The sequence below is a fragment of the Bemisia tabaci genome, chromosome 3 (assembly GCF_918797505.1).
Source record: "Bemisia tabaci chromosome 3, PGI_BMITA_v3".
Lineage (NCBI taxonomy): Eukaryota > Metazoa > Arthropoda > Insecta > Hemiptera > Aleyrodidae > Bemisia > Bemisia tabaci.
This window is the reverse complement of record NC_092795.1, coordinates 19355937-19380355: the sequence shown is the minus strand read 5'-3', so window position 1 is coordinate 19380355 and position 24419 is coordinate 19355937. Positions and strand designations below refer to the sequence as shown.

Here is a 24419-nt window from a genome sequence, read left to right as displayed (position 1 = left end):
TGGCGCCAATTTCAAACTGACGAAGAAACTTTTTGCGTGGAGTGCCGCTGCGTTTATCCTGGTATTCCATTCAAATTTTATTAAAATTATGTGAGCGATACAGAAAAATGATACAAATCATCTCACCCATGTTCTTTGCAAATTACATTACGTGATCATGTCTACCGTAAAATCTACTCATGATAAGACTTCATGTACTTGATGCTACCTTTTCTTTGACACATGCTTGCATTCTTTCAGGAAAAGGATGTGTACACCTTCAACATGTTCTGAGATGTCATTCGAATTTAGCGTGCTGTGCTATCAGTAATAACTAATTGCCTGGTTTAGTGAATAATTCATTAAAAATTTCCCTCACTATGAACATGTTATATGTATTTAACTTGTCCAACAGGTCTCATTCTCAGTCAATCCAAAATTGGAAACTGATGTAAGCTGTTTTTAAACGTCTCATTTGTCCACTCAAAAATTAGAAAAATTTACCTAATAGAGGAACTTATCTGCGAATAGAACTTCAATCTTCTAATTGATCTGCCTTTACTCCCCTGCTTGATTCTCTCCCGCCTGTTTGTTGGGACAAGAATCTGATTACCTATTTAAGTATTTCTGTTTCAAAACGAACTTATACAAGTTCCTTGAATATGAGCTACCTACTGGAAAACTATTTTTTGTATAACATCCAATTTTGACTTTTTTGTGGATGATGAGATCAAAAATTAAAACGCATTGAGGAATCACCGAAAAATCAGCTGAAAAAAGGGATCTCAGTGTCACGAAACTTGAAATTGAGATCTTGGTTCCGGTGCAAAAAAGGGCATTTTACCAACTCTACAACATGAAACGCATACAAATGTCAAACTATACTGGATTCATGATGGTTTGATATTTATAGCTCTAGGAACATTGTATTTAGAGGAAGGTCTGAAGGCATCTGAAGTCTTCGTCTGTCATGTTCGGTGGTCAAAATTGTTGAATTTTAATGAGATTTTACTCCCCGAGATGAAAAACTCAGCTTGACTACTGGGTACTTATCTCTAGGGATATAGCAAGATCTCTATTTAAGAACTTTTTTCTCATAAAAATTTCCGTGGCTGCATTTGGGTCTTCAATTCTAAGGATTTCTTGCGTAGTAAAACGAGCCTCTTTTTACTCAGATCCCGCTATATTTTAAGGGGTCAAATTTTATTGCTGGTGAAAAAATACGGAATGAGAACTTGAATTTCAGACCATACACCTTTTTCAACTTCATTTCTTGAATAGCTAAGAACTAATGACTATGACTATTCATTGACTAATGACAGATGGCTGATAGTTCACTTAGAGGAGTATGTGGAATCCAAATTGTGATTTGAGTTGTTGGATAATCGTTTTAAAGGTTCCACTGAAGTTTCTGTTCGTTTAAAAAACGTGTTCAACAGTTATTAAATGTGAACGATGTTTCTGTAAGCTTGACCTGTGCCATGGTCTTTCAAATCATACGTTAATAAATAAATAAAGAGGGAAATAATACCCAAGAAATATCCAGATGAATGCCCATGTCAGATTTTCTGGGACAAGCATTAGTTTTAAGTAACATATAGACATGTTCACAATGTTACTTGAACTTTCCAGGATTATTAGAATAACTGAGCTGACTCATGCAAAAAGGCGGAAGTCCAAAAAAGATTTTTTTTATAAATGTGTCAAAATTTAAAGAAAAGTTGGGCAAAAATAATTTCTAGGCGACTTAAATCAGGCAACCAAATCCGAAGTTTTTAGAAACTGACAATATAACAGCATAATATTGAATGAGTCTACTGAACTACAGGAGAGAATGGACATTGAACGTTTCCGCATGAGTCAAATCAATTATGACTGGGGCCGAACTTTGTCGGTCCTTTCCATCGTACTTAAGTATACTCAAGACACATCTCCACCGCACTTAAGTCTGGCTTAGCACTTCTGATTGGTTGGGGGTGCAGTTTGTACTCATCGATGAATGTTGCGTCTCCGTGTGAAAGAGCGGACAAAATTCGGCCCCTGGATGGATCCACTTTTTTGGAAGTTGTGGAAGATTTAGGAGAGCTATTGCATGATTAACAAAAAATTGTCTTAATTTAAGTGCCTTACTCATTGCTGAGGATACTTTTTATCTGGGCAAAAAAAGGCAGGTGGTACAATAAGTGAACTCTTTGGAAAATTGAGTGTAGAAGGAAGTTTATGTCAGTTGTTTGGACAGTAAAAATTGATAGTGAAAAAAAACAAAAAGTATGAAGTTGAGTGATAAAAATATACAATACAAATAACAAAACTATAGACGACGACCACGTCGACCTCCTTTCCTTCTTGTCTGGTCAGAGGGAATGGGTGTGACATCTTCTATCCTTCCGATCTTCATGTTGGAACGGGCTAAAGCACGGAGAGCTGATTGTGCACCAGGTCCAGGGGTTTTAGTTTTGTTACCACCAGTTGCTCGCAATTTAATGTGCAGAGCTGTGATACCTAGGGATTTGCACTTCTCTGCAACATCCTGGACAGAAAATAAGATCATTAGAATAAAAATTTTGAACAAATATCAACTTAAAACGATGCTAATCTCTTGCCATTGGAGAGTTAAATACATCAAAAGCTTGAACTCAGACTTGATGACTTAATTCGACAAAATCCACTCTCTCAAGTAAGTAGTCTCAGTGCACTGCTTAAGGTGTTTTCACCCATGAGCAGACTCTGTGTAATAATTTTTAAATGTAGTGAGAGATTATTCTTTGAGTTAAGTTTTGAAGCATGGGATTATTCCCTTGAATCCCAAATGAGCTGAAATGAAACTCTACAGATGTTAGCAACAGCACTTAGAATTGTGAGACAGGGACTGACTTGTAAGTAGCTAATAATCTTTAACTCTAAAATATATCTTTAAAAATGTTTTCTGGCTTTGGTCCTGACACACGATTCCTTACTCCAAATCAAAATGACAAGAGGGCCTTCATTTGGGAATGAGTCCAACACAAATCCTGACAGTGCATCTTTTTATTGCTTATGCCCTTTATTACTTTGCTAAAAATTGCCTTTATTGTCAATTTGTTAAAATTTGGTTTTGCTAGATTATAATTAGGCATTTTCTTGAAATAATGGAGCTAATTCAAATTCAGGAACTGGTTGGGCGACGTCAAACGGGAAAATTAAAAGATAAAACCAATCGGCTATGCGAACTTGTGTCAAAGTTTTGTGCTGTGAAACTTCTACGCAGATTCAACGAAGGAGGAGAGGAAATGATGATTTGTATTTAACTCATTTAGTTGAACTGTTTTCCTAATAAGCATGAACAGGCATATTCTACTTCTTTGCATAATAGTGAGGTGAGTTCTCCTTTTACGCCATGGAAATCTTTTTTCAGCTCCAGCAACAAAGCTCAGAGAGGAAAAACACTGACTGGCACCTTGTCTCATACATGCAGGCAGCCTAAAATTACATGTGAAATGCCTACAAGAACTAGAACTTCATCTCTCTCTGTCTGGAACGCTGATGTTGCTGCAACCATTGTCATGGTAAATCAGTAATGAGAAAGTATAGCAAGATACTGAGATCAGCTTACTGGGAGATAATACAGGACAGAGGGGCTAGTATTACTATCAACTTTTCAATAACTTTAATGTTGATGATGAAACAGTAAAAATGTGTACATCAGTTTGCCGCATTGCAGACTCCTTGTCATACTTAATGTTTTACATAGAAAACCACTAAACATGAATTCTTGAAAACTTCAGTGATTTTTTTTCTCCATATGAAGAATGTTCTATGAGAAAAACCCCGCACAGTCCTTGTGAGAAATGGCTCTCTGCACAATCTGATGAAACTTGAATATGTTGCTCAGCAAGTCATTCTGATCAAAAGTTCTTATGGGCTGAAAGAGATCTCACAAATGGTTTTCGAGATATTCCCCATTTTATGTGCGTAAATTGAGGTTTCGCTGGCTGGACTGTTGTGCGGCACTTCTTCTGCCCTTCCCTTCCAGTCCACTCCAACCGCTCTCTGCTTCCCTGCCACCCATACTTGAGGCTCGGACTTTGATGCTCACGGTGATAAAACCACCCGGCTTAGGGCGACGATGAGCAAAGCCTCGTGGACGTCGGAGTCCGAGCCTCAGGTAAAGGTGGCGGGGAAGCGGAGAGCGGCCGGAGTGGACTGGAAGAGAAGGACACAAGAAGCTCCGTGCAACAGTCCGGCCAGCAAAACCTCAATTTACGCACATAAAACGGCGAATATCTCGAAAACCGCTTGTGGGATCTCTTTTGCTTGTTGGGAAGAACTTTTGATCAGAATGACTAGATGAGCAACATATCCAAGTTTCATCAGATTGTACAGTGAGCCATTTCCCATAAGGACTGTGCGGGGTTCTTTCAAGCCATTATGCTGGTTTAGTCTCCATTAAAAAATAAAGTAGAAACGGAGATTATAGAACACTGCAACCGAGATTTGCGTTTCTGCAGTATCACTATCATTATGTTTCAGATAGAAAATACAAAGGAACAGAAAGGTGGCAGGAGCATCTAATTGAAAATTTCGGTAAATACACTGTCTCAACTAATCTTATTTTAAGCTGGAAGAGAAAAAATATCTCACCTGAGCGGCCAACATAGCAGCATAGGGTGAAGCTTCATCACGATCAGCTTTGACTTTCATACCTCCTGTGACACGTACGATTGTTTCCCTGGAAACATTAATGATCGAGAAATTTGCGATCAGTACACAATTTTCAGAGAACATCAAGTAAATTAATGATGATATAAAGAAGAAATTTAAAACACCTCTCTGGAGGGGTACGTATCATGGAAGCAGAGATCAATGTTGACACATTACAGACGTGTGGATCACTGTGCAAATACAATAAAGAATTTGCTTCCCATAATATGATGTATCATTTGATGAGCAACATCAACAGGGTGTAAAATTTTGTATGATTAGGTATACTTTACTACATAGAATAGTCTCTTCGCGAATCATACAGAATTTACAAGCATTATACACAACTAGTGCCAGATCAAGCTATTAAAAGAAGCCTAAACAAATACTGATATGGATTAAATCAAAATCTTCCTGGACAATACTAACATAAATTACCACAGCTTGCTCCACAATAGATAAATTTTATGTGGTTAACTTAAAACTAAGAGTTGTAGACCCTTTAAATTGAACTACGCCAGTGGTGATAATTGTTCTATGTGCCAATCTGTACCAAATATAAAATAAATAGTCAATTTATCTTCCATTGCCCTTCAGTTATCCCATCTCATGATTTGATCTCTTCATAGAAAATTTTAGACATCCTAGCAGGTACAAATACGAGTTTGTGTAGATAACTTCAAGAATGACAATATTAATATAAGAAAACGTCTCTGGCTCGTGTTCAAACAGGGAAAATACATTTTTAGAGAGTTCTACAGATTACCCAGACTTAAAAGTTTCCACAATATTTACTGGTGCCGAAGCTTCGTACCTTTCAACCTGTGGTGATAAGATTTCATACACAGTATTTACACTGCAACCGTGTAACGTCTGTCCTACAATCATCCGAGAACTACAAGAGTAATTGAAGATGGTAAAACATAGCAAAGACAAATGCAGTTAATTCTATATTCCACTGGAAGGTGAGACTGGCATAGGACAAACAATGCTAGATGACAGATATGTCCTCCTGACACAAGTAGTAAATGACTAAATATGGGATAATTTAAAGTTGAGTAAGTAAATATTCTGTTCGCATCTAGGGTGCAAACTTTAGAAATTCAAGCACGTAAACTAAAGGCATTGACACTGAGCATGGGGTGAATATTCTCCAGCTTACCTTCCTGATAAATCCGTGACATGAACGAATGTGTCGTTGAAACTGGCGTAAATATGGGCGACTCCAAAGACCACTTCACCTTCCTTGATTTGTGGTCCAAGAGAAACCTGTACTTGTTCCTGCACTACTTTCCCTTTACGAGGAGCCATTACGAATCGATCTAAGAGACAAAAAAAAAAGATTAATAGTACTTTCGAGCGCCTAAAAGACACGTTTAGTGACTACGGATAACCTATATGCTCGAAATTTATCCACCGCCATCCGAGAAACTGGACGACGATCGGGTGAACCGGGAATAAAAATGAATTAAATAAGTGGTTTTAATCAAATTAGAACGAACTCAGGAAAAGAGAAATGGGAATAATTAATAAAAACTCCTTACATCAGATAAACTGGCTGGAAAAACACAAAATTTCAGTTCATGCCACTTTCGGAAACAGACATAAACACAGAGAAGACCACAGAGGGTAAGACCCTCAGAGGTACACCGGGAAATGGGGTTCATGGCGTCTCGGCTGATGACCAGAATACTTACTTCAATTTTCTACGATATTCGGTTGAATTTCTCACAAAAAATGTCAAAAATGCAAATATCAAGATTTTAATCATTCATTATTGGCAAAATTTTTGGCCATTAAAATAAATTAATATGTCTTTTGTTCAAAATCAGGCGCCACGCGTGACTAACTCATAAGAGTACCCGGGGCTTGAAAATGGGGACCTCTAGTGCTAATCTCTCTATGATACTTTTCGTAAACATAACCTATGCGCACTAGATTTCATTTTCTTCACGAATTTTGAATTCTGAGATTGTAAAACAATTTATCCCGGTAATTTTATCTTTCCCTTTCAAAAATAATTTGGATCACTCACCGTTCACTCTACCGTACTATAGTGACAGTTTTGTGCAATCTAATTTCTTCTCTTCCAGAATCTATAGAGAACTTAAAAAAGTGTTTCTATGGAGCTGAATGTGTGCTTTCTAGTGCAATCGAAGATCGTCAGGTGCCAGGACTAATTACACTTTTTCCCTGTGAATCTCCTCAGTTTATTCCAGTCATTTTCAGCAAAATATCCGTACTTTTCGCTAAGTTTCCTGGATCAACGGTACAAAATGACTTCTATCTTCGAGCAGATAAAGCTGTTGTATGATCAGCAATTATACTCCAATCTAGTTGTCGTTGTAAGTTATTCACATGTCTACTTTTTTGCAAGTATTAAGAATTACTGAAAAGATAGACAGCCACTGTATTTAGGATACAAATTTTGTATGGACAGGTTGGGGTCAATCTCAATCATTCCACCAGTTTCACCATTAGCCTTTGGAAAAATTTCAGAATCCGAACTTTCCTTTCATTCTGCCTAGCTATACTAAGTAACATTATTCCAAGATCTGGTCCCAGTAACAAAGAAACTAGAACAGAAATTGACAAAATATTTTGCTTGATGAGGTAGCGGGTGAGGAAATTATCTAGTGAAAGCTCCTTTGAAAGATGAGAATGGAGCCATTGCAGATGAGTAATTGAGGCCAGTCAGCCGGAGATGGAATCTGCTGTCAAATTAATTTTCCACTCATCAATCTCCGTGCTTGAAAGAATTAGTAGAAACTGAGTTACTTTGTCAGGTCTTCATATCTTTAAAGTTGGACTGAACTACACTACATCGGATAATTTTTCTGTGCATTCAGAACCTCATGATATTAAACTTGGTTCTTCAGGAGTCAAAGCTCAAAATTCACTTGAATTGATTTTTGTTGCAGGCTGATTTAGTTCTTAGTGCTAGTAATCATTCAAATGATCTACTATCACCTCTAGCAAAATTTCAAACTTTGGTGTACTACGGAGAGTCTCTTTTCCACAATGACCGATATCGAAAAGCAGAAAACATCTTTCGAGAGGCTTTGCAGCTGAGAAAATCATTCATGAAAAATAAAGAGACAGCTAAACTTCTAGAGCAGCAGAAGGATTTATTTTCAGATATAGGTAATTATGCCAATACTTATTTCAGTCCATGTTTCACTCAGATGTTCCAAGTACTTACCACAGAGAGATTGCATTTTTATGATGTGTTTCCTGATTTTGAGTATTGTCAGGGAGGGGGCCAGTTTTTCAGAACCTCTCCATGAATGAATTTGATTCTGCAACAGGTGATCACTCCTGACCGTCAAGTTGGTATCGGATCTCTGTTACTTGCCAAATCAGTAGTCTTATGTACATTTAGAGATAGGCAGAAGCTCCACTAGAGGTATCATCAGCTAAGTAAGCAGTTGTTTTCTTTTGACTGTCATGTGCAGTAGACTGATCGTTTCTACTCAAGGCAGCGGCATTGCCTGCAGTCAATCCTTTGGCGTCTGACAACTGCCAACTTATCTGACAACACCTACATCTTTGTTTTCGCTTTGAATGGGCCAATTGCGCTGGTCGTAGAACTTTGTTTTGATGCTTCATTCTTGGAGATGAGCTAAAAGTAATGAGACCGAGATATCACTCTTTGAAAAGTTGGGTTTATGACATCATCCACTGTGGTAGTCACATCCTTGGTGTCTTATGCCTTGCTTTTCATCAGTCAGTATGACGCACATTTGCACTGGTTACTCAATGTGAAACTCGGATGAAAGCAAGGTGGGAGAAACCAAGGGTGCCACAACCTTGGTGGATAATGTCATAAACCCGACTTTTCAAAGGGTGATATCTCGGTTAATATTGAACGTAGAAAGTTGCTGCTTGGACGGGTCTTATAATTTTTAGCTTATCTACAAGAATAAAGTATCAAAACACGATTCTGTGACCAGTGCAACTGACCTATTACACGAAATAATCAAGATAACAGTTCTTCTGTCTCATCCTTAACATGCAATAACCTTTTTGACGAGGACTCTACTCCTGACTTCCTTTGTCCTGCTGTAAGGTTTAGCAAAGAATTCAAATGAAGTCATTATTTTGAGTATAGTTGGACATGGATCCTTGGAATAGTTTTGCTACGGCTAGCCTGCTTGGGTGTAGCTCCTGTTTACGTGATTATTGATATTAATAAGTTCTCGATATTCCGTTGAAAGTGATACTTAATTCTGCACCGTATTACTGGGTTCTCATGAGTTCTGGGGTCTCAAAAACTTTTTGATTTTAGTCTGGCTTCGAGCACACTGATATGACTACTCAGCCCTTCTCTACAGTCAAATTGACTGAACCATCCTAATTTTCTTTTTCTTCTTTTACTTATTTCAGAAATTAAGTATCAGATTCATTTGTGTCACGTGAATTTACGTCAAAATGACCAAGCAATTAATACCTTACAATCGATTCCTGGGAAGCAGAGAAATCCAAAAATCAATATGGCTCTAGCTAAACTGTATCAACAAGGAGGAATGGAACGCTCAGCAATCACTGCCTACAAAGAAGTGTTGCGGGTAAGTGTAAAAAATTACACTTCAACATAAGAGCACAAACTTAATATTGACTTGAACTGTAATTGAGTCGATTAGAACAATAAGTGGACTAAGTTTCGCAAAATGGAATCATTTGCATCAAAATGCTGCTGAAATAATGTAACTTGCTCTCCTGGCACGAGAGGTTGAAAGTTGTACCATTTACATTCTTATATTGCCAAGTGTAAACAGCTTATTCAAAACACAGAGAAAATTTTTTGTCTAACTTTAATCTACAGAGGTGTTTGAATCATTAGAAGTTATGTAAAATGAAATACTTCCCCCTCTCCCCATTTTTACCGAAAACCCTCATATTACCTTTGAATTAGTAGAGCTAATTTATTTACATCTTTCCTTCATCCACAGGAGTGTCCATTAGCCTTGGAAGCAGCAGAAGGTCTTCTGAGTGTAGGAGTTAAAGGCGTAGAAGTCAATAGTTTAATGATAGAAGCCGTATCCGGCCTTGATTGGTGAGTAAAACAACTCTTACAATATACTAACCCTAGGTACTTACAATATACCTTTTTATTTCTTTTCATTGTCCTATTTCTCATCAAAAAATCATTGAGGAAGAGATTTTCTGCATCTTTTCACAGACATCTGCTGACTCATACCTACTTTTTATTCCTTATTTTGTTCATATCCTAGGCTAATCAAGTGGATCAAAGGACACGCTCATCTACATGGACGAGAATATCAACTGGCTATTGCAACGTTTCAAGATCTCCGACTCCGTTCTCCCCTCCGGGATAATCATAGCATATTGGTCTCTCTAGGAGAAGCTTATCATCATTCTGGAGAAGGGGCTCATGCTTTAAGTACCCTACAAAATGTAAGTAATGGTCCAATTTGATAGCATCTCTTAGCATTGTCGTATTTTTATCATCGTCTTTACTTTGCTATTCAGTTAAATTTTCGTAATTGTTTTTTGACGATTGCCTTGTGAATAAGCACAATGATATTTTTAAGCACAACAATTTTTAGTAAAAAACATTTTTCCCTTCAATATATTGTGCACTTTTCTATCCTTGCACTGATAAATTATTTTGCAATCAAACGATCAGTGCCTATTTCTTTACTTGCTACTTACATATTCTTTGAATTGTGACAAGAGGTCACTGTAGATGCAAGGCACTTTTCTTTTTAGATTGAGAATTATGATGAATTTCATAACTTTTTAGTGTAACTTTGGCCTTTTACAGAGGAAATTCCTCTTCTAGGCGCTGGCAAAAAAAAAAACATTTAGACAATGGTACGGAGATGAGTCTGAGGAGATCTGATGAGTAATAACTTTATTTTTAGTGTATTCTTAAATTGTTGCAAACCTAACTCAAGATGAGATATGCTTTGAAGCTTTTCATTACTACCCTTTAATACATTTGGGACGGAAAACGTTCCTGTTGTCCAAATATATTGAAGGAAACTCTTTAAGGAATTTCATTTTCAAACTTCATATGATCCTGCTGTAAATAATTCAAGTAAATAAGTTAAATTCTGCTCTGTAAAAATGACTAAAGAATTTGAATTTTATTTTAATGACTGGTTGACTACATATTTTCGGAATGAACAAATCAAATTTCAGAGTCTTGTTCCTTAATTTGTTTTATTTTTTATTTTCAGGCTTTTCTATCAGATCCTACAATGATTCGTGGTTTAGACGCTCTAGCCTCACAACTTTATCAGAACAAGAAATTTTCGGAACTAGAGAAAATAGTCCCTCCTTTGTGGTATCAGCAGGAGCATAATAAGCCTGAGATATTCACGACTCTAGGATATCTTCTGTATGCAAATAACAATCCTAATAGAGCATGCTATCTTGTCCACAAGGTAAATATTTTGGCTTCTATTTCTTTCATTCTTCTGCCAGCTGTATGTTCTGATTTTTCTGCAGTGTGGTGTGTAGGGAATGTAAAATACTTCTTGCTACTCAGAATAGTCTTGAACTTCATCAGAGGTCTAATAAATTTACCAAAGGACTTGACATAGTTTTCAGATAAATTAAATTCCATTTCTACGCATGAAAATGCATAAGAAACAACAAATTTGTGGAATAGCAGAATACATTTTGTATAAACTAATAATTTATATAGCTTCTTTCCATCAGTTTTGTTGTTTATCGTGTATCTGTTGTGTGTTTTGCTGTTAACTCACCCTTCATGAACTTGCAAAATAGACTCCTTACCCTTAAGCCAGAGCTTAACCACACTGCGTAAACGGTCAAACAAATTGTCCTGTCAGGGAGACCTTTTTTTACATGCGCTTCTCGACCATCACTTATCGAGAATTTAAATTCCCCAATGTGTTACCCCAAGTGTTTACCTTTCTCTCTGACTCACCAGTAAGCCTGGGTGAAAGCAGTGGTAAAAGACTCAGCTGTTGCCAGGCATCAAATACTGTTCTCATGATATGCCAGCACTCCAGCTTAAAAGAGCAAATCCTATAAAATATGTATGTGTATGGTTTCTATCATGGAAAAGTTTTGAAAAAATGAAACTGTATGCCGGAGTCGAATAGTTTCTATCATACAGCACAGGCGCAAAAAAATAAGAAAGCTGTGATTTTCTGAATACTACAGGAAGTTTAATCAAAAATCAGATTATATGGACGCACAAAATCTACTATCCAGTGGAAAGAAACCTGATCATTCATTCTGTCTTTGAAGGATTGAAAAATGTATATCTAGCTGTTATATTACGATAGACAATATATATTTTGGATCAGTTGTTTAACCTAGGACATCCTAAGTAGGTTAATAAGGTATTAGAAGTAAAAATTACTATCCTTTAATTTTTATTTTTTTTAAAAAAAAATTTCAAACTTTATTTTTAGGCATGTTTGCTGTGTCCAAAGAACATAGAGGCTTTAATCCTCAAGGGAGCTCTCCTTTATGAAATAAAAAAATTCCAAGATGCAGCTATTCATTTCAAAGAAGCAATCCAGGTACTTTATCGTCATTATTTTGTCAGTAGAATTAGGTTTACCACAATAGTCTGTCTCTGCAACGTATAATGCAGAGAAACTAACTTTATAATTTGATAAACATAGTTCCATTAAGTTATTGGCAATTATCCTCTTGACTATCAATTTTACCAAATTGGTCACGTTATTCTCTCTCTGGATTGGTTCAACAAATGCATGCTGCTCTTCGTCCTTCAAAGGACATGCAAGTATGTTCTGTGGTTTGTCTTATTATTTGATGGTCCTAACATGGCAGCCAACCATGGTCATGTCAAATGAACGAAGCAATTGAATTTTATTACATGAATAAATTGATAGTCTCTACTCTCTATGATTTAAAATTCACCTGTTTTTTTCAGTCTAATTAATTCATGAACCCTCATCGTTACAGATTTACTTTGCATAGTCAAATTAGGTCATAAAGTAAACATTAAGACATCTAGATGAGGTTCGTAGAATTTTGTCTTCTTTTGTCATTAGGGCATATGTCTCTTTTCTTTCAACCCAAACTGTGCCTTCTTTTCTGCTGCGTATCAAATTTGTATCTCTCATAATGTAGGTATTTTTCTGTTGAAAAACCCTCACAAATTTTATTGCATAATGTTAAAAATAGATATCAGCAAAAGTATCCGTAAAATGCACAGTAATACATGTTACATGGTTTATTTATTTTAGGTGGCTCCTTACCGGCATGAACCACACAAAGGTTTGATTGATTGTTACATTGCAATGCACCGCATTCGAGAAGCTGTCACAATTGCAAGTAACGCTTGCAAGCAATTGGGTCAGACCCCCCGGGCTCTAGTGGTAAGATTTCCATCTCCTGTCATGGCAGTTGTTGATTAGGTTTTTCTTTTTCTTTTTTTTTTTATTCTTTTTTTTTTTTTTGAAAGATTTTCAATTTTTTAATTATGGAGTTCATATTGTCAGGAGCCATCAGAATGTTGGAAGAAAGAATGTATAATTAATACATTGCCTAAAGCATCAAGCATGAATCCTAGGTTAACGAATGATCATCAGTAATGACTGATATGAAATGCTAAAATGTAAGACAAAAAAACTAATGTTAATGAAGAACTTTTGATAGCTGAACATCGTGTATCAAAATAATAAGAAAGACTTCATTAATAATGCATTCCCTCCAAAAAGAGGGAGAAAAGGTAAAAAACCTCTAATCCTATCACTTCTGCTACAATTTATCTGAATAGGTCATCAAGTATAATAGAACAAGAATTATCTTTTGTATACACGGAATAGCTGTCAAGAGTCAATTAAGTCAATTAAGATTAGAGGCTTTTTAAGGGTCAATTTATTTACCAATATTTTACTGTAATATAATATTGACCAATATCTTTCTGTCAAATTATAGCTTTATGCTACAGTCTTAATGAAGGATCCTGTCACAGTCTGCAAGGCTAAAAATCTTTTGGAGAAAGCTCTAGCCCAAAATGAAACATGTTTGCCGGCCGTCTATTTGTTGGCAGAAATCTATGAACAGGTATGTATTTAATTAAAATATTTTCTAAAAAAAAAAAAAAATAAAAAAAATAAACCAAAAAAAAAAAATAAATAAATAAATGGAGAAGGATTGAAGTGAGTTGGTGTTGGGATGATTCCACTATTCAACTGGATTGAGTGAAAAATAATAAACCCAGTTCTAATGCCAAGTCTCTAGGACCAAAATACACAGAGATACAGCTCCTCAGAACAATGCTGTTGCTTGAGCCACTCGCCCCAGTATTTGTTCTCACGGTTCCTTCTACATTTTTTTCATCCTTGCATCCCACTTATTGAACAACTAATGCTGTATACAGATTTCAAGGTAATAGAACCATATTATGCACTACTTCTCTGGATGATGTCAACCTCAAGTTTTTCAAAGGCCATTATTTTTGTCGATTTTGAGTGAAGAAACTTGACGTCTATGGCATGCGCAGCTGGCTTGTTGCTATTATTAAGTATTATTGGTATGGTTCTATCAATCAAAAGTGATGAAGAAGTTTTGAATCCTTTAACACCTGAGGAGAATTCTGGAAAAAGGGCCCATAAAACAAAGGCAAGCCCGTTTCCTGATCCGCCGTATCCAGACAAGCGGGTAGCAGTGGCTTTAGCTTCACTCCTGTCTGTGCAGGTAGTAGCTGCTCAGAGGAACACGCACACTTCGGGCTTTTACATACCCTCCTTCTGGAACCCTCCTTCTGGAACCCTCCTTCTGGAACCCTCCTCATTTATGAAATAATGTACAATTGTGTGAGGCAAGAATAATTCAATCCAAGTGATTTCAAGTTGTAATTGAAAACTTAATTAAAACCCAAGTGAATTGATTCAGTGAACTAAGTCACAAGGGATTCTTTAAGTGTTAGATCTAGCCAATCATCCACCTCAGTCCCTTGTGCTGTGAGTTACACATTGAGAAAATGCGTCCATCGAGAAAATGGAAAAAGAGGAAGGCTGTAGCCACATCTACAGCTTTAAGATCTCATGTAAAAAAAAACAAAAAAAAAAAAAATAAAAAACTTAATCGTTGCAAATCGTTTTTGTAATTTTCGAGAGCAAAAGCCTAAATACATCTGGCCTGGTTAGAGTTTCCCATGTATGACATGGTTTTCCGATCTTCTGCTTTCTTTCATCTATGTACTTTATGAAAATTTTCCTACATATTTCCTCTGTTTTCTCAAGTTTACTTTACCTTATTATCAAAGTTAGTCATAAAAGTTTCCTAAAAAGTTTTGACTATTTCAAAATGTTTTATCTCATGCACACATTGTTTATTTAATGTTGTTTCTTGTTTTAATTACCTCATCTAGGAAATGAACTTAGAAGCGGCCATTTCTCTACTTGAAAGGCAAGTCTCTCTCACTCCAAATTGTAGACTGCATCAAATGCTGGGTGACTTATTGTCTCGAATGCATGAAGATGAGAAGGCCTTTAATCACTACCAGAGTGCCCTAAAGTAAGTACTAAATAATTTCTGTAAATTGCTCTCTCTAACTCCTTGTTCTCCAAATAATTTCTTTTTCCAGAAAAGATTTTTTTTTTTTTTTTTTTTTTTTGTCTCATGCATAGAAAAACTCATGGAACTTAAAGTTAGTCCACATTTTTTACATGTGTAATCAATATCAATAGCCAGCTTGACCACAACTAGGCCTGAAAGGAATCATCTCTTGCAGAAAAGCCTTTCGAACTAAACAAAAAACAAATGCGCAGCTGCATTTCCGTTTGTAGCTTGATCTCTCTTGTTTAGTGTGGTTTATTTTTAGATGACTTTCTATTTGATGTTTCACACTTCTAATAAAAAGTCTTGATGCCTCCCAAAATTGAGATAATTTTCCCTTGTATTATGTAATTTCCTTTTCAAGATTTCTTGATTTGATGTTACTTGCTCCTTCAGATGAAAATAAAATGTATTTTTCCTCCATTTCCAGCCTAGATCCAAATAATAGACGAGCTTTGGAAGGAATGAATCGCCTGGATCAACTTTCAACAAGTGGAATGGGTGGTGCTGGCAAACTTGACTCATCCTACTACAACATGTCAGACGCAGAACAGGCAGATACATCCTACGATGTCAACCATGACCACTTAGCAGAATTTTCTGACCATGAAGCAAGCTCTGAAGTGTCTCTCTGAACCCTTCTAGTAGTCTGTGGCCTAATTTAGCTAGTATCACATAATTTTTGAGGAATCACCCATTTATCTCATATCAGATTACAAAGAGATTGGTAGATAAAATCCCTTTTGGCTTCTTTTAATGCCTAATCCTTCTGGAAAGCGAGCGTTGAAGTAAGATTCTTATCGTGCACCCTCTCATACCATTGAGCTAACTTCAAAAACTAACTTCAGGCTTTAATACATATTTGGTTCTTTCATTATAGTAACAAATAATATTTCAAGTAACTCATTTTTAAATGTATTTCTCTCCGTATCTCATCCAAAAAAATTGGAACTTCAAGCTTGATTCTCTCTGTTTTTGTAGAAGTAGTTGGTTCATAATACGTGTGCCACACATATTTTCCACCACAAGTCTTTTCGACAAAATTTTAGCAATCCCTGGTTACAGTGTAAGAAACAATTACATTCAACAATTACGAGTACCTATTTTGATTAACTGTTGTATTACCAGAAAAATCTTGAAAATGCCCTCGCTCATTTATCCCAGAAAAATTCAATGGTTGAGTTATAAGGGAAAGCAACTTTTATCCTCTTCATTTAACAGGCTTTTTTACTCAATATACAACAAACAATTCATTTTTTTGTAAAGTAGTAATGAACGATGATGGTTAAAAGTACCCACCATCAGTCACACATAATAATTATATTTTTTCTCTTCAATTTTTTCTATAGAAGAAAAAGTTAGCTCTGATGTTGGGGATTTTTAAAAGTTTCCAGTCATTTATAAACTTATAGATTGTCTATATCGCCTAATTGGGAAAAATTCCTTTTTCATAAATTGTTCATTCTACCGTAATGATTCTAAGTTTACATGCTGCAATGGTCAGATGGCATCAGAGTTACATTTCGAATGTAATTGCCTCGATTTTACAATTGATTTTTGGCTGCTGTGGCATCAGTGTGAACTGTCTTTAGCTAGTTGATGTAAAGAAGAATCTCAATTATTGCTCTCTGACTTTCTGTACTAAGTGCACTGTTGCTGTAGTTTCCTCTAAAAATAATGGGCTAAAAAGCTTGGCTAACTGAAGACGCTCGTGGCATCTTTTCAAATTTGATTCCTGAATGAATGTGCTTTTTCTCATTGCTGACTTCATGCATTCACAAGCAAGTCAATTTGAAGGAAATTACAGTTTCAATGATATGAATTCCTGTAAAAGAATACGAGAAAATTAAGTCAGATTCTATCCCTCTCATAGCATGAATCCGCATAGTTGCCAGTCGCTAAGACCCCAAAGTGGCGCTCTGCTAGTGAGCCTGACCGACTGGTACCATCGCCACCACCATTAATATTACTTTTCCTCCTTGCGTAATAGGGCACTTTAAAAGCCACCTGGTAAATCTTGAATGAATTCTTAAAGAGTAATTCCTTTACATCAATGATAGGTATTTTTCAACTCAGAATAAATTGCCTGTTAAGAACTATCTTTTGGACAAGTCAAATGATTTCCACAACTTTGGTGAATTTTTCTCACCAATTTCAGGCCAAGAACAGCTTTGTCACTTGCCTTCATGTAAATACAACTGAAACATTGTGATATGTATTTATTTATAATTATAAGTTTCTATGATGCACTTGTAAATTGTAAATATTTTGTACAATATTGATCTTTTCTTGATTTTACATTCTGTATTTTTCTATGTATACATAAATCCTTCATGCATATCTTGAGAACATTTTACTACAAAATGTCCAAAATTTACTCATACTAGACTGTTCACTTACTAACCTGAGTATTTGTTGTGCTTAGTACTGAAAAGGAATTTTAAATGGAGGCGGCCGCCACTAACATGGAAAATCCCATAGTTACCTATGGTATTGGATTACCAACTATTTATGAGAAGTGGCGCGTTTTTGCCTCTTAGATATCCTTTATGAGATTATATATGTCAGATTTTCCTTTTTTAACATTTAGAAAAATGGCTCTTAAAACTTTGAATATCCTGTAAACCGTTAAAAATTATAATAGAATTCTTCTCATTTGGATTAATGTTTGTGAACCAGAAAGTCAAGTTTATGTACTCTTTATTTTATGATCTCTTTTGATTTGAGCATCATCATAGGATAAATCAATCTTTATCGTAGGACTCTATTCCATCTTACTTCATTGTGTGTGTATCACATTTTTGTTAACTCCTAAGTAGCAAATTTTTTTTTTTATTTTTCAAGCATTGACACAGTCATTGTATTTGATGTATTTAAAAGTGAAATTGTTGATCATTCTTGCTCTTTTGTACATACTTTTATCGGCAACAATTTACCCATTTTCTCAGACCTAGGCAAAATTATTCAAATTTCATTTTTCTAGAGGGACCAACTAAAAAGAATGAAGCAGGCTAGCTCAAGCATACCATCAGAAAAAGAAAGAAAAAGAGTGAAAGTTCTTTACTCAAACTTAATTGATGGCGATGAAGTTCATTAACCGTATTGGAGGCAAATACCTTTCAAATATTGAAATTTCAACCCTAAAATTACTCTCCTCCACATCAATGTTATTAAGTTGTACATTTTCAACTGGATAGTCCTCCAAATAAATTATCCTATGCTAGTTTTATTCTTCTTCTTTGTTGCTATCGCCCTCATTTGGTAATGTCTTTCTTTTATATGACTGAAGTCACCTTTGATCAAAGATAATTTATCTGATGTAATTTTTCCTAAAAATTCATCAGGAAATGTAATGATGATTCAGAACAATTTTTTACAAACAGTTGCTTATCTTTATATTAGTGTAAATTCACTTTCTTTGTTAGTACCAACAATCCAACATGCAGGACGGCTTTATTCCCTCCTTAACATATACCTAAATTTCATTACTGTAAATAGAAGTATGTATCCTGAGATATGTACTTTAGACAATTTTTTTGTAGTTATTAAATCTATAATATTTAAATACCCTTTTATTATATTCAAGTTTTTGCATTCCTCTCGCACTATTTGTCTCAAGTTTGCAAAATTTTCAATGGAAGATAATTGAAAAATTTATGTGATATTTTGTGGTTTCCTTAAACTGCCAGATGCAAGTGAGTCCTAAGACGCAATAATCATTGACTGTCCGTCGGCAATCACATAACTCGGTTTGCGATGTGGCAGACTTTCTGTCATTCTTTATTTTTGAAACCGAAAACTACTCAACAGCAATTCTTTAAAACTGCCGTGATTTTTTTTCTCTGTGCGAAGAAAATTCTGCAAAAACTTCCAGGAATGATATCAGTTTGTTCTCCTTTAAAAAAATAACATTGAGGCGGAGATTTTCAGACACCACAAACGAGTTATGTGATTGCCGACTTACACCGTCCATTTGCACTTTACGTGGGTAGACAAATGTGGACTAAGAGAAAGCTCTCCTCCGTTGCTAAGTTGCTGACCGTAGGTAATCTAGAAGTGAATCGATTCAGCAGAAGTGCAGGAAGTTTGTCTTCGGAGTGAAATCTATTCTCGATCTCAAGGTGTCTCCTGGTCCGGAAATAGTACCGATTTTATGAGGGCGGTCCAGAAGCACTGTAAAAAGTACAGAAATTCCCTATAAAGGTCCGGAATTTTTTGCCTTATGGCGTGTATGTTTTTTCAAACAGTCTGGAAAATATGCAATCCGTTGTGCAATGATTCATAGTGCAGTATATTTTCCGCTAGATCGAGATTGAAAAGCCAGTTCATCCTCATGCCACCAATAAGCTTCGAGTTTCCTGTCCCCGTCATTTTTTCCGCGATTTGCGCGTGAATTTTGACAATTTTCGAATTTCGTTACTTGAAGGCACCAAAAAATACTGAATATTTCTGCTTATGAGGTCGGTACTGAATTTTTCTGACAGGTACTAAAATAATACTGTAAAAGTATTTAATATTTGCCAGCCGTTGTTAGCAGATACTGTATTTATACGACACATGAGTCCTGACATGGAAAATTGGCAGTTTCGAAAACGCCTTCAATCGTAGCGTGATACCTCACGCATTCCGGGCAGTGGTAATAGTTGTATCATTGCGCCTTAGGCATGCGATGAAAGATAGTATTGAAGTAGCCTCCACGCATGGCCTTAACGGTTCTCCTTTGCCACTATTGCAGTTTGACCGCATAGTCTAAGTGTGCCTAAGCTAAAATTTTGTTTCGTAAATGGATCATTTTTATTGAAGAATTAAAAATATATAAGCTCAGAATTAGAAATATAACTACTAATAGTAAGAACTCAAATCAACAATCAACTTAGAGGTACCGAAAAAGTGCTGATTTTTTTCTGCTCATGAGGTACTGACTTTTTTTGGAAAGGTACTGAAAAAGTACTTTAAAAGTATTTAATTTTCGCCAGCCAGTTTTAGTAGACACCCTGGATCTCTGCCTCAAAATGATCTCACCCCGCGGAAGCCTCAAAAATCGCGTTAAGTGAAAGTTGTAATAAATTAATGCGCTCTTACATTTTCTCTCATTTTTTGCTAATAAGGAAAAAGAAAAAAAAGAAAGACAAAAACATACCCATGGAAAAAATTTCATCACGAGTTCATGGCTTTTCCTCAAGACACGCGTGAACTAAGACTCACGCCGTGGAGCATACGTTCTAAGCTCCGTAAAGTTTTATTAAAACCTTACCGTCCCTCCTTGAGGAAGGTGAAAATTTTCCATTCTCCATATTTTTGGACAAGGGCAAAACTGGAGAGGGGGCGGGGTGGTCTGTCCCTCCCAAGAAATGTGAGGGATTTTGTCCAGTGAATGCGTGACGTATCTCTCAACTTTGAAAAGATTGTAATTTGATCCATTTTTTGATGAGGTAGTTTAAAATTGCTGTTGAGACGTCTCAATTTTTCAAAAATTTTCCGGACGGGAGGCCCCGCCTACAAGCGGACCTCTTTTTGGAGCTATATTGAGGAATTTTGCCCAACCCTGATAAGATGGAAAAATCAAGGAATTTTGCCATAGAAGTGTTTTCCTCCAGCCAAAACATCGCATTTTTCCACCCTCTAAATGCGTCGCATTCAGAATTGTTTGCGCTTAGAATTTTTATTTTTACATCTTTGTTTTAACAACTTTGAAAAGCTAAGGATAAGTCGGAGGTTTTTGTATTCTAAGTATCTGAAAAGTCAGGGAATTTTTAGATCCAAAAAAACTCGTCATCCTACATACGGCGATGATCACGATAGGTCGTGATTCTGCTCCTTTTTGCCAGTAACGATCCCTGAAAATTGCACCCTTTGGAAAGGTTGCCTCAAATGGAAGATAGTAAAAAATCTATAGGGTACAATTTTTACATTTTCCCAAATAAATTAAATGAGAAAATTCAAAAGAAGGTCACGGGTGTAATTACCGATAAAGTCAGGCGAGTAATTTGCGGACGATGAAAAGGCTCCATTTTATTTGTAGATTTAAAATTAATTTAATAATTTCTTTTTTTCAATTTGAATAAGTACTCAAATGCACATCTTCGTGCAACGACGACGTATGAATGCAATGAGTTACAAATTTTGCTGTAGCAAGCGAAAGAAGTTGAAGGCGCAACGGCTTTTTCAATGCTAGGTCTGGATACAACTATTCGTGTCCTCGGGATGTCCGTGTTGCATACACACGAAATTGCGGGCGCTTTGGTTTTCTCAAGCTCAACATATGCCTGCGGTTGTAAGTTCTCAAAGGTTTCCTATTATTTCATTTGCAATTGTGTTTATCATAGAATCCCGGAGTTAGAAAGAGTCATGTCGCATAGCAGCAGCGTTGCCGAATGCTGCAAATTCCCCACCGAAAACATCCGCAAAGGCATCGTGGATGCCAATCCCGCATATTACAACCAATAATATTTCAGCAATTTGCACCTTTTTGCAAGGCTGTAATGGTGCTAATAGACTCATTCAAATCTCCACGCCTTCATTGTTAACACTAATTCCAAAAAACCCTTGAGAGCTTACAACCGCTGGCATACGTTGTGCTTGAGAAAGTCGAAACGCCCGCAATTTTTCGTGTATGCAACACGGACATCCCGAGAACACGAATAGTTGTATCCATACCTAGCATTGAAAAAGCCATTGCGCCTTCAACTTCTTTCGCTTGCGACAGCAAAATTTGTAACTCATTGCATTCATACGTCGTCGTTGCACGAAGATGTGCATTTGAGTACTTAATCAGATTGAAAAAAAGAAATTATTAAATTAATTATAAATATACAAATAAAATGGAGCCTTTTCATAATGCGCCAATTACTCGCCTGACTTTATCTGTAATTACACACTTGACCTCCTTCTGAATTTTCTAATTTAACTTAATTTACTCGGGAAAATGTAAAAATTGTACCTACCCTATGAAATATTTACTATCTTCCGTTTGTGGCAGCGTTGCCAACTGGTGCAATTTTCGGGAATATCGCATTTGAGTACTTAATCAAATTGAAAAAAAGAAATGATTAATTTAATTATAAATTTACAAATAAAACAGAGCCCATACATGCGCCAATTACTTGCCTGGCAACTTGACCTCCTTCTGAATTTTCTCATTTAATTTACCTGGAAACTTCTTATTCATTCTTTTTTTCTTTTTACTATCTTACTTATTTACTATCTTACCACAAAGATGAAAAGTGTATGAGAACGCTGACCTTGCGTCTGGTTTCTTGAAAAATGCCAGCTTTCCTGGATTCGACGGACATGAATCGATCGAAAAATAAAAGCGTGTACCGATCGATAGCGCCTCGATCGACATCGACTTTATCGACAAAATTCGCTCGATTCACGACTTTGGCAATAGAGTAGTAAAAGTATCCCACGCCCTACGACGTTACGTAATGTAGCGGGTCTTCCATATTTTTAATCAGTGTTTTCTTTGTCGTTTTTTACCTCTTGTCTTACTTCTTTGCATTTTTTATCGCGTATTGCATTTTTTTGTAAAGCAAATGTTACCATTGCATGAAATAAGAAAATACACTTTTGTACGACTTAATCGTCATGCTTATGTGTCGTAGTGAACATTTCGAGACAATACTCATGAGATGGTTGCAAGTATACGAAACACCAAATTGCCGTGAATCACGGCTCTCTTGCGCTCAAAATTTCGACGAATGAAAGTTAATCACATCAGCTGGCAGATGAGACGTCATGGTTCTTGGTCTCGGAGGAAGTGGAAAAGATGTAAGGAGTGTTGCGTGCCTTTGCCGCTAGGGGCGGTTACGGTCCCGCCAACGGTCCCTCAGTGTCATGCATGGTATTATCTCAAACCACAATGTTACTCCACGTTCCTTATCGTATCGTCACGTCACTTTACCGGTAATAATCAATTTTCGTATTTACTTCGTGTCTAATGCCTCTGGTGTTGGACAGCTTAGCATTGCTTGTCCCGTAGTTTTTCCTCTCGTGGAGGAATAAAAAAGCAACTATCCGAAAATCTACTCCGATTTGGAAGTATAAAATCTTATATTTTGCTATTGTGATCTGCCGTCTTAAAGCGCTGTACTTTCCCAGTAAGTAGCTGTCATCTATTTTAAAATGTAATTTTTGTGGGTTGGATGGTCGTTGAATAAATATTGCCAGGGAAATCTAATCTAACGGAGATGATAATTAAAAAAACACAGGGCAGTTAAAAAAAATCGAGTACAGACTTTCCACCACTTTTTTTACCATTGGCTGCATTTATTCCACTAGTAATTAGTTTTTATAAATCATGAAGAATAGGAATTTTAAAATATTTTTTCATTTTTTTTTAAATATGAATTTTCGATAAAATCGGTGTTGATCGAAACGCTATCGATCAGTACACGTTTTTCTTAATTATTTTTTCTACTGTTTTCTAATTTTCAAAACACAAGCCAGGGACGGAATCTAGAGGTTGATAATTATTTAGACCATTAAAACAAGCCTTTTCAAAAAATGAAATCATGAAATACTCTTGCACACACCAACATCAAATAGACGCAAGATACCAATCAATTCTAGCTTCAATATTTTCATTAAAATATGTGTTACCTTAACACCAAAAAAATCCTCAAGCAATCCACAGCAATCCAACAAGCAATGTTTGTGTTTATTTTGTCATACCTATCTATTGAGAAAAGAGAGGAGAGGAAGTTATCTAGGTATTGGTAGCAGAGTTTTTTTACTCTCCTATTTTTTTATTCTCTCCGAAAGGAGGGGTATCCATAAGGCCCATCTTTGGGCCCACCTCTGAATTTCCGTAACTTTACGATTTTTTGCTCATTGAAGATGTATATTTTATGGAGAATGAATGAATGAAGAAATTCAACTATGGTGGGTCCTGCAAAAACGGCTCATATCGATATCCCCCCCCCCCTCTTTTCATATGATTTATTTTTACATGCCCTTAAATTATTGCAGAAAGGAAATATCTCAGATGTACACAAATTTGCATACTTTAGCAATAATTAATCGCTCTTATTCTACCTGTATTCAATCTTCTTCCTGCAATGATACTTATTTGAACTGTGAAAGTTTTGAATAAACACATGTCCTTCCGGAACTCGATTGATAGATTTAGTCCCGTCCGATGAATAACAGTGGAATAAATTTTAAGAAAGGAGAAAAAAAATTCTAAAGCTGGGTCGGATACGCTTTGTTGCACACCTTTT

The 24419-nt window shown here is 36.1% G+C and overlaps 3 protein-coding genes across 4 annotated transcripts in view; 2 read left to right on the top strand and 1 right to left on the bottom strand.

Annotated features, from left to right (window-relative positions):
* Positions 1-2181: 2181 nt before the first annotated feature.
* On the bottom strand, positions 2182-6342 carry LOC109035090 (small ribosomal subunit protein uS11). The gene is made up of 4 exons (XM_019048574.2): positions 6204-6342; positions 5822-5981; positions 4600-4687; positions 2182-2509 (listed from the first exon to the last, which is right to left on the bottom strand). Exons 2-4 carry the CDS (start codon positions 5968-5970, stop codon positions 2291-2293), a joined length of 456 nt encoding a protein of 151 aa, XP_018904119.1. The 5' UTR covers positions 5971-5981; positions 6204-6342; the 3' UTR covers positions 2182-2290.
* A 232-nt stretch (positions 6343-6574) lies between these two features.
* Positions 6575-17571, top strand: APC7 (anaphase-promoting complex subunit 7). Its single transcript, XM_019048559.2, has 11 exons — positions 6575-7004; positions 7581-7803; positions 9046-9227; positions 9612-9715; positions 9894-10077; positions 10866-11072; positions 12075-12185; positions 12879-13010; positions 13573-13701; positions 15011-15156; positions 15629-17571. The coding sequence occupies exons 1-11, from the start codon at positions 6936-6938 to the stop codon at positions 15831-15833; spliced, it is 1692 nt and encodes a 563-aa protein (XP_018904104.2). The 5' UTR covers positions 6575-6935; the 3' UTR covers positions 15834-17571.
* Positions 17572-22967: 5396 nt separating this feature from the next.
* Positions 22968-24419, top strand: part of LOC109035083 (sodium-dependent noradrenaline transporter) — a 61771-nt gene continuing 60319 nt past the window's right edge. Inside the window, exon 1 of one of the 2 annotated variants that reach the window (XM_019048565.2) lies at positions 22968-23103. The gene's annotated coding sequence lies outside the window, so the exon portion shown is untranslated. Of the gene's footprint in view, positions 23298-24419 lie in introns of both variants that reach the window. The other variant, XM_019048564.2, reaches the window with a different exon arrangement.

What these genes read in the sequence shown, in the direction of transcription:
- LOC109035090 (XM_019048574.2), bottom strand. Translation starts at nt 5,970, where the DNA reads ATGGCTCCTCGTAAAGGGAAAGTAGTGCAGGAACAAGTACAGGTTTCT. An exon ending in GTCACGGATTTATCAGGAAG is followed by an intron (nt 4,688 to 5,821) that starts GTAAGCTGGAGA and finishes TAATGTTTCCAG; the next exon opens with GGAAACAATCGTACGTGTCA. An exon ending in CTGCTATGTTGGCCGCTCAG is followed by an intron (nt 2,510 to 4,599) that starts GTGAGATATTTT and finishes TTTTCTGTCCAG; the next exon opens with GATGTTGCAGAGAAGTGCAA.
- APC7 (XM_019048559.2), top strand. Translation starts at nt 6,936, where the DNA reads ATGACTTCTATCTTCGAGCAGATAAAGCTGTTGTATGATCAGCAATTA. An exon ending in CCTACAAAGAAGTGTTGCGG is followed by an intron (nt 9,228 to 9,611) that starts GTAAGTGTAAAA and finishes CTTCATCCACAG; the next exon opens with GAGTGTCCATTAGCCTTGGA. An exon ending in CACTACCAGAGTGCCCTAAA is followed by an intron (nt 15,157 to 15,628) that starts GTAAGTACTAAA and finishes CTCCATTTCCAG; the next exon opens with CCTAGATCCAAATAATAGAC.